This window comes from Bubalus kerabau, chromosome 15 (assembly GCF_029407905.1).
Source record: "Bubalus kerabau isolate K-KA32 ecotype Philippines breed swamp buffalo chromosome 15, PCC_UOA_SB_1v2, whole genome shotgun sequence".
NCBI classification, from domain to species: Eukaryota; Metazoa; Chordata; class Mammalia; order Artiodactyla; family Bovidae; genus Bubalus; species Bubalus kerabau.
The window spans coordinates 42870026-42885326 of record NC_073638.1 but is presented as its reverse complement, the minus strand read 5'-3'; the positions used below and the strand labels follow the sequence as shown (position 1 = coordinate 42885326).

Here is a 15301-nt window from a genome sequence, read left to right as displayed (position 1 = left end):
TGGCTTAAATAGAGAGATGAAATCTGTATCCCAAACACCTTCACCCTTGGCCAGCCCATAGGAAATCTCATGGCCACAGCAAAAGGTCAAGCACTAGGCCTATGTCCAGACCCTAATAGTTGAGGTAGATGAGAAGTCTGTCCTGGACAGAGGAACCCCTTGACTCTGATGATTCAAACCAGATGTAGGGAGAATGAACCAAGAAATGCCCAAGGCCTGGCATTTCTCTCGGCCAGGGAGACTGAGAGCAGAGCGGCAGCCTCTGTGACGGCGCTCTCACACACCCTTCTCCTGGTGGGAAGACTGAATGGAGAAGACTCTTCAGGAACTGTCTGGCCCGTGTCAGGGCTCAAACCCTTTTCTCAGGGCCACTGCTCTTATCATGGGGTTACTGCCAGAATGGCTTCACTCCAGAATATTCCTTGTAGAAGACGGCTGGCAGTACTCCCATCAGACCATCAGCTCCCCACACTTCTGACCGGAGGAGTAAGGCACCCACAGAAGTCATAACCCAGGCCTGACTCCGGCTCTTGGCCAGATGAAACAGCCGGGAAGCTGCAAACCGCTCTACTTGCTTGAATGCTTCCTCGTAATGATGAAAAACTCATTTCTACTAAGACTGTTTTCCAGTCCCTGCGCCTGGATCTCCAGGGATGCTGGGGAGCAGGTCTGGCTTCCGCATGTTCTATGGTGCTGGCAAGAATGCTAGCCCAGTGTGAGGAGAGCCATGGCCAGGAGCTGGTGAACCAGGCTTCACTCAGCCAGGTTCCCGAGGCCTCTTGTGCCTTCAGGGGCCCAGAGCCTTGGGAGCCTGGCTTCATGTGGTGACTTACACTGAAAAGGCTGGTGAGAGCGTCGGGCTGAGCGCAGCTGACGTCATCGTAGCACGGCCACACGGTTCTCCTCTGGCTCTGGGGCCTGGCTCCTCCGGCCAGCTCAGAGTCTTCGGAGGGCAGCTGCTTGGGGGTCAGCATCATCCAGTCATACGAGGGCCCCATGGAAAGCGTCTCCTCTATATAGTAATCCCACTTCTTGAGGCTGGAAACGTTTACATTGGGCTTCAGGGCCTGTTTAAAGAAAATTCTGAAATGTAGTTTCATCCTGACCTCAAAGTAGCCCAAGCTTACTGGCAGGCCAGCCCCTAACACTGCAGGGTCCAGGGAAGAGGATGAACAGAGGTTCTGATGACATATGTCTATATATTTAAACATTACACATCAATATAACTATCAGATAAAGTATGTTCTATCTTCCTACCCTGACAAATATAACTTCCAAACGACCTAGAAGGCCAGGTTTCAGTTGAGAATTCTCAGACCCCTCCGCACTGGGGGAGGCTGGTCCCAGTTCCCAGTTGTTGGCCTAAACCCATGCTCCTCCTGGCTCAGCTCTGTCCTACACTCTGAAGGTCTCTTACGAACATGCACATATACCCCAGCCCTGCAGCTGAACTCTGTCTGCTCCCTGACAAATACTACTCCTTAGCTGCCCTTTGGCCTAGGAGTACACTTACTGGCTTAGGGAAGTGGTCTGGTAAGTAATTTGAATTTGGGCAAGGAATTCTGAAGTGCCAGAGTGTGGTCTAGATGAAGGAGGAGCATCTAAGCGTGTACCCTTGGTTTCTCACACACCTCATGAGAAGGGTGCATCTGGAGAAAGGCCAGGGTGGGGGTCCTATTGTTCTGGGGCTCACAGCCCAGCCTTTCTGCCCATGAGTGGTGGTGGAGAGCTCCACTCCACTGCAGAGCCTATTTCATGCAGACGGGCATGGCAGAGCATGGCTGTCCCTGAGAAGTCAACCTTCCTGGGCTGGGCTCCAACCTTCCTGCTTCTCATAGGGTTTCTTCCATGGCTCTGGTATGAATGGACTTAGGGAAGTCTTATCTGAAGTATTTTAGGTTTTTCAGCTTAGACAGCATGCTGAGGTTTCAAGTTTTGTTTGTTTTCCCTTCCCAGGGCAAGCTGATTTGCTCTGAGTTTCTTGAAGTTATCCTTTCTATGTCTAGGGGGCCAGCTCCTAATTTTTCTGGTCAAGAATTTGGTAACAGACTTCATTGCATCATAATCTAAACCCAAAGTGTATCAACTTTTAAATAGCTTCTGGTATGAAACCTAGTCAAATGTTTATAAAAAGCTTAAACAGCTTATATACGCTTAAAGTAAGGAAAACTTCAACACAAAAATATCCCCAAAATGCAACATAAATGCTTTCTTTCTTTACCTCTATTTCCACTGGTGAATATAAATAATTAAAGAAAATGGGACTCCTCTTGTGCATTCTATCAATACACTCCCAAATACAAATTCCTTTTTTAGCATGCTTGTCTCCTTTATCATCAAATAAAGTTCCTGGAAAAAAAAATCAGCAAAACAAAAGTCAAATAAATCAACAGTCTGCTTAAAAATGTGATGCATGTAGCAGATGAAAAATGGAGCATTTCGTATGGCTCTCGAAACATCATTGCATGGGCAAAAACCTTAGAAAATAAAAACGATAGGAAAGGACTGTAGCAAAGCTAAAGATAGGAATGGACTTCACAGCTATATGGAAACAAATCCAAATGGAAGGAAAACATGTGCTGAAGTTTTCCCAAGTATTTAGCAATACATCATGACTCCCCCCTAGGCCACATCCCACATCTATATCTAGATTCACAGAGGTTCATGCCAGCAGACATTCTACACATTTTTCCAAAAAGCTGGAAGGAAAATGATTTGATGAGACTCAGTTAAAAACATAATTTTATGTTTCTTTATAAAGTTGCTGGCTGTTTATTACAAAGCCATTTAAAGTGTTTTCTTTGGTAGTTTACATACACCACACATCATGGTCAGGGAGACTGTAGATGTCAGATGGGTGTGGTCTGTATCCTTGGGTGAGTTCAAAGCTGAGTTGGGGAGGGTGGCGTTTCAGGCACTATATTTGTACCTTTTCGTCTGTTACTCACATGAGCCCACTTTGTTTTAATAGAGAGGAAGGTGTGTGAGCGTGAGGCAGGAGGTATTTCTTTAAAAGGCCAGGAAGCGTGCCTCTCGTGGAGTGCTGTCTTTTCTTGCTTTACATGAAAAGACTCAGTCAAAAGTTAATAAGCATTTTATTTACCATAAAATAATGTCTCATGCCCAAGACTGCACAAAATCTTATGAGGGGCCCCCAAGACATGGAGTTTTAGGAGTTGGACATCACTCAGAGACTAAACTAGCACCAACACTAATTCATGTTTCTTCTCTACCTGTTAAGTGTAGAGTGCAGAACAGTAGTTCTCAACCCTGGCCACTCATTTAAAAAAGACAGCAACAAAAAAAACGGGGGCTTCAAAAAGTCCCAGCACTTAGGTCTCACCTCAGACCAATTACAGAATATGAGAATGGGCCCCAGACAAAAGTCATTTTAAAAAGTTCTCTAAGTGACTCTAATGTCCACTGTAACCAGCTCTACTTAATGTCTTCCCAACACAAGGGTGACTAAAAAATTAAGGTTTCTGATTGTGATGTGTGGAATGACAATTTTGAGTCAACAAAGGTCTGGCAGTTCAAACAGGAAAGGAAATGGTATCACCAGTAATGTCTCCCTTACCAAAAGTATGAAATATTGTACTAGACAAGTTTAATAGCATGCATTGAAAAACAGTATTTCTTGCTTTCATATTTTAAACTCAGAACATTAGTAAATATTTTCAGCCATCAAGAGAATCCTCTTTATGAATATTCAGTATGTATAATATACTGAAAATAAACAGTAAACATAACATACTGCTTTTCTTTATTTGATTGTCTTCTTAACAAAAATACTCATGTGTATCCTCGTTTCCCCCTCCTACAACAACAGCAGAGTAAGAACGTAAAATCCCCTTGGGCAATGTTTACACAGGGGCTGACCAGCTTTTAAGAATCTATTCTTTAGAACTGCTACTGCCATTAAAAATTATAATAATGGTGCTATCTAAAATTTATTGAGTTCTTACTATGTGGTAGCAACTGTGCTAAGAAATTTACAAATATTAATGTGGTCATCCTGGTCCAAAAAGGGGTGTGTGCTATTATTCTCCTCATTTTAAAGATGTGGAAACTGAGGAAACTCAGAGAGGAACCTAACCTGTCCTAAGTATCGATACTTGGCTGGTAACTGGCAGTGTTGAAATTTAACTGTATTCTGTTTGCTCCAGAGCCCGTGGCCGTAACTGCTATGCAAACTGCTTCCAGGGGAGCAGTAACCTACCAGAGTGTACCAGGGATGGGATAACTAGGAGTCAGGTGTTTCTCCACAAACAGTGCTACTGCTTGGAGATAATAAGAAAGTAATAAGCAGATTTACGTTTTCAAAGGTGCTACAGGATGACCACTAGCAGTCCCTAAGATCTGGCACAGCACAAAATCTCACTCATTCATGTCCATTATACTTTCATAGTTCAGAATAAAACACTAAAATGGCCTTGCCACACTTGGGGATGATTATTTAATTAGAGTTTTTAATTAAAAATCCATAAAACTAACAAAAAAAGATTGAACAAGGGCATGCAAACACGTACCGTGCTCTAATCTTTCATAGTCTGAATCCAGGAGAAATGTTTTAAAGCGATTAGACACATAGTGGAAAGCCAAGAACTTTAAGTAGTAGAGATTGAATTCAAACTCAGTTGGATACTGGTTGTGAACCTGAAACACACAAGGCAAAGAAAAGAATAAGAATTAAATGGAACAAAAAGTGGATGCCATGCCACTGAACACTGACTGAAATGCATGGGAGACCATTTGGTGACTCAGTCAACTGAATCCCTAACAGGAGTGGAAGTGGGAAGTGAACCAGGCCTTTGCCAGATACCATGCTAGGGGGTTTTACAAGCATAATCTCATATAATCTCCATAACAACACTGCAAGATACGCATTATTTTTTGCTGGATTTATTGAGCTATAATCGACATATAACATTGTGTAAATTTAAAGTGTACAACACAGTAATTTAATACACAAATCTATTGTAAAATGATTACCATGTTAGTGGTAGTTAACACCTCCATAACCTCATACGATTACCTTTTTTTTTTTTGGTGGTGAGAACATCTAAGATCTACTTTCTTAGCAACTTTCAAGGATATAATACAGTAATACTAACTAGAGTTGCCATGGTGTACAATGGACCCCCAGAACTTACTCCTCTTAAGTCTGGAAGACAAACATCTCCCATCTGCCACCTCCCCACAACCCCCAGCCTCTGGTAACCACCATTCTACTCTGTTTTTGTGAGTAAGGCTTTTTAAGGTTTTACCTATAAGTGAGATCATACAGTATTTATCTTTCTCTGACTTATTTCACTTAGCATAATTCTCTCAGGGTTTATCCACACTGTTGCAATGGCAGGATTTACTTTTTTCTCATGACTGAGTGATATTCTAATGTTTATGTATATAATGTTTATATTTATAACATATATATATGTTATCCATTCACCTGTAGATGGATACTTAGGTTGCTGCCATTTCTTGACTATTGTGAATAATGCTACAGTGAAGTATCTCTGAGATAACGATTTCATTCCCTCTAATGTATCCAGAAATGGGATTGCTGGGTCACATGGTAGCTCTATTTTAATATTCTGAGGAGCCTCCATGTGGTTTTCCATAGTGACTGAACCAGTTTACATCCCTACCAGAAGTGCACAAGGGCTCCCTTTTCTCTGCATCCTCTCCTACACTGTTACCATTTGTCTTTTTGATACTAGCCATTCGAACGAGTGTGAAGTGATGTCTTGTGATTTCAATTTGCACCTTCCTGATGATTACTGGGGCTTCCCTGGTGGCTCAGAGGTTAAAGCATCTGTCTGCAATGCAGGAGACCTGGGTTCGATCCCTGGGTGAGTGAGCACTTTTTCATATACCTTTGGCCATTTGTATGTCTTTGGAAAAATGTCTGTTCAGATCCTCTGAAGAGAGGTATTATCACCCACCCCCAACCCTGTGCGGATGAGGAAGCTGAAGATGAGCAGGATTAAGTAATTTGCCCAAGGTCACTTACAGTAGTGAGAGAGCCCAGATTTGAATCCTGGCTTGTTAGGCTCCTCAGTCACTGTCTCATTTACTTCATACTGTGCTAGATACTTGACAAATACGAATTATTGTATGCTGTGGTCCTTGCTTTCCAGGTATTTGTGGTGTAACAGTGTGTAATACAACAAGAAAAATTATGCTAGAAGTTTGGCAGTGAAAGGAATGAGAAGAGAAGGTGGTGGTTTGCGGGGGGACAGCAAGAGTTGTTTTCCTGACAAAAGAAAGGTGTGCCTGTCTGAGGGCAAGGCAGAAGGAGCCAACAGAGAATAAACTGTGGAGAAAGAGCTGATAACTAAGAGAGTAAGGCCCTGGGAAAGCAAGAATGAATGAGGCCAAGGGTCCAGAAGTAGGCAAAAGCCTTAAAAATGAGGCGGAATAGAAGAGTAGACAGAAAGAAAAGTAGACAGAATGTTCAAGTGCCAAGGGTGGGAGGGAAGAGCTTATGCCTTTTAACCTTAATTTTCCATCAGTAACTTAGTGAGGTCGCTGGAGGGAGGAATAAGGATGAGGGAATGGCATGGGAGGGTGGGAGCAAGGCAGAGCCTGGAACAGTCACTGAGCTGTGGTGTGCTTTAGGCAGACTCTCTGGAGCCATCTTATGTTGGCAGAAGATAGGCTGATGACCTTGGGACACTCTGTGGTCCACCCAGCAACCTCACCTCTGGACTGCTCACTCTCTCATGACCAATGAGAGAATTTTGCTTGGTTGAGATAAGTTCCAATCATAATTGTATTTGCTTAAAAGCTGTTTCAAATGAACACTGCAGGCAGGCTGTCTAAAAGCCAGCTTTCCTCTCTCTCCATGTTTAATTTGGCAATGTAGACTCACACTTGGTCAGCCAAGAGAGCGGCATATGTGCAATATGTTGATTGCTCAATAGATCAATGGGAGTTTAAAGTCATGATCTGGATACCATCAATTTATCAACCTTTATCACTTGATTAGAAACCTAGATTTCTGTGATGATTAAAGATTGTTTTTTCCTATTAACTTTTTTTTTGGCTTTTACACTGAACTAAAATTTTAGTTCATACATAATGCAAAATAAAATGGAGGCTAAGAAGATGTATTAAAACAGTCTGACTCTTCTGCATCAGGCTTGCAAACTGTGGATGGACCTGTTTTCTTGACCTGAGCTACCGTCCTTCCTGTTGCGTCTGGCCTCCCCAGGACAGGGGAGCTTTCTGTAGGACAACTGGGGTGTGGCTCTGAATAGTGAGGTAGTGCACCATATTCCAGGTTTTAGAACTTAAACTCTTTAGCCTGAGTTCCTGAATCCATAGCACCACCTCAAGGGGCCAGGGTGCACATGATGGAGAGGGGGTGACTGCGGCTGTTGGGATAGAAGGAGACAGGTCCAGGATGGAGCTTGGTTCTCTACCATCTGAGAGTCTCAGGGAGAAATCTGCAATGTGTTTGGGTGTGAGCTCCAAGAACAACTTTGCCCCAATAGCCCTTGGAATAAAACTCCGTAATCACAGGCCAGACCCTTGGCTCACTGTATCCAGGGGAAGAGTTCAGGGCAATTTCCACTGACCTAGTCCATGACAATTCTAAAAACTTAAAAAAAAAAAAAAAATTATTAAACAAAGCCCCAGAATAAGAAAACATTTCTCTCAGTGATTCTTCTCCATAAAAACCACTTGCTGCATATATAACTGTTATCTTTTCTTGATTATTCTGATATTTAATATGCCTAGGAATATAATTTTAATGACCCACTTCTGAGGTAAAGTAGAATGGAAATGATAATGAATATGACCTTAAGTTGAACTTACAGGCACTCAGGGAGATCAGCCACTAGGACTAGAAGGAAAACTCCTCTACAAGTGGAAAAATGCTCTCACAGACCACTGTGCTGAGTGACTGACCTCACCACAAACCCTGCACTCTACAATTAACGACAGTAAGACTAGACACTTCTTCAAGGCTGCTGGCGCTCGCCCTGCTCGAACTGGAACTGCTGCTTAGAAAACACCCAGGTGTGAGCGCTTGGGGGCACCATGATGTCTGCATCCGTGTGGCCATGAAGGAACCTGCAGTTGGTAACTGCTTGGGGTGAAAAACAGTCTGTCCCCATGCTGGGGTTAATTATCAGGTCTGTTGGAAGTGGAAGAGAAGATGCTGAACAACTTGGTAGCAATAGTTTTAAGCAACAAGCATGTAAAAATTTCTTGGATGGAAAAAAATAAATAAAAGTGACTTGAATGCCAGGTTGATTAATGCCTAGCCACGTTTGGAATCTGACATTAAGAAACTCAAGGAATTTTCTGAAATGTCTTTTTACTATAATGAAAAATTAAGACCTGATTGTGAATACAAGACAAAAATCTCGTGCTTAGACTTCTAGTAAAAAAGAAAAATTATACTCTCTCCATTTAGTCCTACATCCCAGAAACTGAGTTTGTCCAGTTAATTGGCTCCCCTCCCCTTGTCAACAGGACACCCGGACTCTCCTGCCGTACCCCACCACAGTGCTCTCCACGAGGCACAGGACACACAGGCCTCCTCCTCCTCCCATTAAGTATCGCTGTGATAGAGGAAATGGGATCAAGGGCAGAGACGGCCTCTAAGGACTTATTACGGGGAACGAGTGAGAGTTTAGAGGCTTGTTGGCCACTTTTTTTTTTTTAATTTTAATGAGGTATAATTGACATACAATAAGCTGCATATACTTAAAGTGTAGAATATGCTACATTCTAACATCTCCATACACTTGTGAAGCCATTACCACCATGAACACAGTGAACCTACCAACCATAACTCCCCAAAGTTTCCTGCGCCCTCCTCTGCAAGCAGTGACTGATTTGCTTTTTGTCACTATGGGTTAATGTGTACCTACTTGAACTTTATATAGGGCTTCCCTGGTGGCTCTGTGGTAAAGAATCCGCCTGTCAATGAAGGAGATGTGGGTTCACTCCCTACGCTGGGAAGATCCCCTGGAGAAGGAAATGGCAACCCACTCCAGTATTCTTGCCTGGATAATCCCATGGACAGAGGAGCCTGGCTGGCTACAGTTCATGGGGTTGCAGAAGAGTAGGACACAACTTAGCAAGTGAACAACAAGAACTTTATATAAATGGAATCAGAAATGTGTACCCTTTTTGTATGTGTGCCTTTCACTAAGCATAATTATTTAAGATGCATCTACGTTGTTGGGTTTTCAGTAGTAAACTCCTTTCTATAACTAGATAGTATTCCACTACATGGATATACCACAGTTTGTTTATTCATTCACCTGTGGATGGACACTGGGTTGCTTCTAGATTTGAGGTTATTACATATAATGTTGCTGTGAACAGTTATGTATGAGTCTTTTTATGGGCATAAAGCCTTCGTTTCTCTTGTGTAACTGCCTAGGGATGGAAAGATGAATCATACATTAGATAGGTATGTTGAACTTTTAAAGAAATGGTCAAACTGTTTTCTCAGTGGTATAATTTTATATTCCCACCAGCAGTGTTAAAAAGTTCCAGTTCCTCTACATCCTTGTCAACACTCCAGGCAGTCAGTTTTTAAATTTTAGTCATTAAAATAGGAATATAGTAGTTAAATAGCTACATAGTAATGATTTTAATTTGCATTTCCTAATGATAAATGATAAAAGTATCTTTTCATTTGCTAATTTTCCATCTGTATATTTTTGAAGTCAGTATAAATGTTATGCTATTTAAAAAAATAGGTTGGTTGTTTCTTAAATATTGAGTTTTGAGAATCCTTTATATATACTAGATATAAGTCCTCTAGCAGATACATGATTTGCAAATGTTTTCTCCCACTCTGATTTGTCTTTTCATTTTTTTAACAGTGATTTTGAAAAACAAAAGTTTTTAACTTTGACAAAGTCTAATTTATCTAAGGGAGGCCTGGTGTGCTGCGATTCATGGGGTTGCAAAGAGTCGGACACGACTGAGTGACTGAACTGAATTGACTGAATTTATCTAATTTTTACCTTTTATGGATGATGCTTTTGGTGTTGAATCTAAGATATCCTTGTCTCATAACCCACGATCACAAGGATTTCTTCCCATGTTTTCTTCTAGAAGTAGAGTATTATGACCCCTTTGGAATTAATTTTTATTTGGATGCAAGGTATGGGTCAAAAGAAATGACCCATTTTCCATTTTGCATCTGGAAATCCAATTGTCTGATACCATTTGTTGAAAAGACTCTTTTCTACCTATTGTTTAGACTTTTTTTTATTTAAAACTTTTTGTTGACGTGTAGCTGATTTACCATGTTGCATTAGCTTCTGGCGCATGACGCAGTGACTATTTATCTATATATACACACATACATATATGTATGTGTGTATATATGTATATGTATGGGCTTTCCCGGTGGCTCAGCTGGTAAAGAAGCTACCTGCAATGCAGGAAGCCAGGGTTCAGTCCCTGGGTTGGGAAGATCCCCTGGAGAAGGGAAAGGGTACCCACTCCAGTATTCTGGCCTAGAGAATTCCAAAGACTGTATAGTCCATGGGGTCACAAAGAGTCGGACATGACTGAGCACCTTTCACATACATATACATCATATATATATTTATACACACACACATATATTCTCTTTCATATTCTTTTCCATTATGGTTTATTACAAGACATTGAATATAGTTCCCTGTGCTATACAGTGGGGCCTTGTGGCTTAACTATTTTATATATGGTAGTTTGCTAATCCCAAACTCCTAACTTACCCCTACCCCACCCCCTTTCCCCTCTGGAAATCATAATTTTTTTTTTCTATGTCTGTGAATCTGTTTCTGTTTTGTGAGTATGTTACTGTTATCATATTTTCGATTCCACAAATAAGTGATATATTTACCTATTAGTTTTGCATCTTTGTAAAAAATCAGTTGTCCATATATCATATATATATATGGAACTATTTCTGGACTGTCTATTCTGTTACATTGATCTATTTGTCTATCTTTATACCAATTATCATCCTGTTTTGATTACTACAGCATTATAATAAAATCAGATAATGTTAGTCCCCCAATTTTGTTCTTTTTCAAAGTTGTTTTGGCTATTCTAGATCCTTTGCCTTTCCATATGGATTTAATTGAATTAAGTTTGCCAGTTTCTACAAACTAGCCTCCTAGGAGTTTTATTATGATTACATTGAATCTTTAATTTGGGGAAACTGATATTTTAACATCGAGTTTTCTGATCCATGAACAACAGGTATTTCTTGATTTATTTAGTAAATATTTTCTTTTTATTTTCTCTTAGTAATATTTTATAGTTTGTGTCTAGGTCTTTAATGTATTTTGCTAAATTTCTTTCATTTTTTTGATACTGTTGTAAATAGTAATATTTTTAAATTTCAATTTTCCTATAGTTTATTGCTAACATTGATTTTTGTATATTGAGCATATATTCTGCAGCTTTGCTAAACTCATTTATTTTAGTATCTTTTTTTGGAGGTAGAATCCATAGATAATCATGTTGTTTGCGAATAAAGCTAGTTTTACTTCTTCCTTTCTAACGTGGGTGTCTTTATTATTATTTTCTCGCCTTATTGCATGGCTATTAAGTTTAGTACAATGTTGAATAGAAGTGGTGAAGCAGGCATTCACATCTTGTTCCTCATCTTAGGAGGAAAGCATTCAATCTTTCACTATTAAGTATGATATTAGCTGTAGGTTTTTTTTGTTTTTGATACTGTTTATAGTTTAAGAGAATTTCTGAGAATTTTCACAAGGAAGGGATTTTATATTTTGTCAGCTTTTTCTCTGCATCTATTGAAATGATTGTATGGGTTTTTTTTTTTAGTCCCTTAATATGTTTTTTAGCCGCACTGGGTCGTCGTTGCTGTGCACAGGCTTTCTCTAGTTACGGTGAGTGGGGGCTACTCTTGTTGCAGTATGCAGGCTTCTCATTGTGGTGGCTTCTCTTGTTGTAGAGCATGGGGTCTAGGCCTGCAGGCTTTAGTAGCTGTGGCACTCAGACTCTGCAACATGAGCTCAGGAGTTGTGGGGCACTGGCTTAGTTGCCCTTTGGCATGTGGGATCTCCCCAGACCAGAGATAGAACTTGTGTGCCCTGCACTAGCGGGCAGATTCTTAATCACTGGACCACTAGGGAAGTCCTAGTTCCTTAATATGGTGAGTTGCTGCTGCTGCTGCTGCCAAGTCACTTCAGTCGTGTCCGACTCTGTGTGACCCCGTAGATGGCCTCCTACCAGGCTCCTCTATCCCTGAGATTCTCCAGGCAAGAACACTGGAGTGGGTTGCCATTTCCTTCTCCAATGCATGAAAGTGAAAAGTGAAAGTGAAGTCGCTCAGTCATGCCCGACTCTTCACGACCCCATGGACTGCAGCCCACCAGGCTCCTCCGTCCATGGGATTTTCCAGGCAAGAGTACTGGAGTGGGTTGCCATTGCCTTCTCCAATATGGTGAGTTACACTAATTGATTTCAAGTGTGAAACTGACTGCCTTCCTAGAATAAACCCCATTTGACCATGGTATCAGAGAAGGCAATGGCACTCCACTCCAGTACTCTTGCCTGGAAAATCCATGGATGGAGGAGCCTGGTAGACTGTAGTCCAGGGGTCACTAAGAGTCGGACACGACTGAGCGACTTCACTTTCACTTTTCACTTTCATGCATTGGAGAAGGAAATGGCAACCCACTCCAGTGTTCTTGCCTGGAGAATCCCAGGGACGGGGAAGCCTGGTGGGCTGCTGTCTATGGGGTCGCACAGAATCGGACACGACTGAAGCGACTCTGCAGTAGCAGCAGCAGACCATGGTATGTCACTTTTAAAATATATTGTTGAATTTGATTTGCTGAAATTCTGTTTAGAAAATTTGAATCTATGACCATCAGAGATACTGATCTATAGTTTCCATTTTTCTTTGTCAGACCAAGGTAATGCTGGCCTCATACACTGAATGGCTTTTTGCTTAAATTTTCTGGAAGAGTTTTTGTAGAATTGCTATTATTTCTACCCTGGGCTTCTCTGTTAGCTCAGTTGGTAAGGAATCTGCCTGCAATGCAGGAGACCCTGGTTCAATTCCCAGTTGGAAAGATCCACTGGAGAAAGAATAGGTTACCCATTCCAGTATTGGCTTCCCTTGTGGCTCAGCTGGTAAAGGATCCGCCTGCAATCCAGGAGGCCCTGGGTTCGACCCCTGGGTTGGGAAGATCCCCTGGAGAAGGGAAAGGCTACCTACTCCAGTATTCTGGACTGGAGAGTTCCATGGACTATATAGTCCATGGGGTCGCAAAGAGTAGGACATGATGGAACAACTTTTACTTCCTTAAATACTTGGTAGAATTTGCCAGTTAAGCCACTGAGGCCTGAAGCCATCTTTCTACATGGAAAGGTTTTGACTACAATTTCAATTTCTTTACTAGACACAGGCCTATTCAGGTTATATATCTCTTCTCGAGTGAGTGGGATCGTTTATGTCTTTCAAAGAATCTGTCCATTTGAACTAAAATTTTAATTTTACTGATGCAAAATTGTTCACAATATTCCCTTATGCTGCTTTTACTACCTATAGAATCTGTAGGGATGTCATCTTCTTCATTGCTAATACTGGTAATTTGTGTTTTTTTTCCCTTTCAGTCTGGCTAGAGGTTTATTAATTTTACTGATCTTTTCAAAGAAAAGCTTTTGGTTTCATTAGTTTTCTTTATTGTTGGCTATGACTTGCCTAAAGGCAAGTCTGCTTCAAATAAATTTAGCTGTACTGTATTATGCAGAACTGGGAATGATAGGCATCTCAGGCTATAAATTAATTCTATGTGAGCATTTCCCCAAATATGCTGATGAACAGAGTTTTAGGCCTCTTTCAATCATCATCTGGATTCTGTTGTTCAAAACAATTTTGTATTTATCTTGATAAAGAGAAAAAATATATACAGATTTAAAATATTAGGACTAAGCTGTTTGAGGTATTTTTGGTTTTATTTTCCATTAAGTACTAAAACCTGCCAATTTCACTTATTTATAAGAGAATATGAAATGGAATCTGGAGAAATATGAATTTATAGGGTTTTACTTTTTGCCCATATGCCATTAAGTACTTTGTAAAATTTAAAGACTCATAAAACTAAGCTATGACTCAAATCCCAGGAAAAATCAACATTTTAGGAATAAAATATAAAAAGTTAAAATTGGATTTTATTTCAGGAATTACAAATATTAAGCTACAAGAGAACCTGTATTTAATGGTATCAACATTTTAAAAATTATGAGTATACTAGACACATCCTAGAAAAAACAGGTAGCTAATACTAGTTTTTGTTATTTCACAGATTAAGATTTAACAAACATTAACTGTGTACCTTCTGTGCCAATCATTTCACATAAGATTTTTAATCCTTCTGAGATATATATATATATAAACATATATAAAGAAACTGAAGTTCTGCTGCTGCTGCTGCTAAGTCGCTTCAGTCGTGTCCGACTCTGTGCGACCCCATAGACGGCAGCCCACCAGGCTCCCCCGTCCCTGGGATTCTCCAGGCAAGAACACTGGAGTGGGTTGCCATTTCCTTCTCCAATGCAGGAAAATGAAAAGTGAAGTCGCTCAGTCATGTCCGACTCTTAGCGGCCCCATGGACTGCAGCCCACCAGGCTCCTCCGTCCATGGGGTTTTCCAGGCAAGAGTACCGGAGTGGGGTGCCATCACCTTCTCCGAAAAGAGGTTAAATAATTTGTTTAAAGATCAAAAATTAGTAAATGAGACTAATATGCAAACTCAAACATACTTTATGGGCTCAAACATTAAAAGCTTTTAACGTGCAATTGCTTTGTTATAAAACAGCTTAGAGTATGCCACTTTTGCCAGTTTTCAGTTGACTGGGAAGCAGGCAGACACTAGAAACTCTTGAATATACCATGAATCCATTAAATGCAGTTATTTTGCCAATACTCATGGATACATTTTAGAGTAACTGACCTATGTGAGGGGGCAGCTTAGCTGCTCAAATATGTACTCAAGGGAAAGCTCACATCTCTAAAACGCAAATAGCTTTTCTCTTTGGAATAGGACCTAGCATAGTGCTAGCATAGCGCTGGCATGTGATAACTGTGAGGAGAATCCTATCATAAAGTCAGACCAGAGTGAGTCAATTTACAAACTGAATAAACGTCAAAGGCAAAGTTATAACTGTTACTTGTTTTTCTCCAAACAGGAAATAATGAGAAAGTCCTAAGATGCACTCAAAGATTTAATCTAATGCTGGAATAAAGGAGATGCTTTCCGACATGCCATGTTTTCAAATTCATACTTTACGTATTT

The 15301-nt window shown here is 40.7% G+C and overlaps 1 protein-coding gene and 1 long non-coding RNA gene across 4 annotated transcripts in view; one reads left to right on the top strand and one right to left on the bottom strand.

The window, feature by feature from the left end:
- The window catches only part of SBF2 (SET binding factor 2), a 508637-nt gene that overhangs the window by 7949 nt on the left and 485387 nt on the right, over window positions 1-15301 (bottom strand). For all 3 annotated transcript variants that reach the window (XM_055548648.1, XM_055548644.1, XM_055548646.1), the window contains 3 exons: window positions 4530-4656; window positions 2222-2349; window positions 834-1067 (listed from right to left, as the gene is read on the bottom strand). In XM_055548648.1, coding sequence (XP_055404623.1) covers window positions 834-1067; window positions 2222-2349; window positions 4530-4656 — 489 coding nt within the window. The remainder of the gene's footprint in view (window positions 1-833; window positions 1068-2221; window positions 2350-4529; window positions 4657-15301) is intronic.
- The window catches only part of LOC129628959 (uncharacterized), a 58275-nt gene that overhangs the window by 32049 nt on the left and 10925 nt on the right, over window positions 1-15301 (top strand). The window lies entirely within an intron of this gene.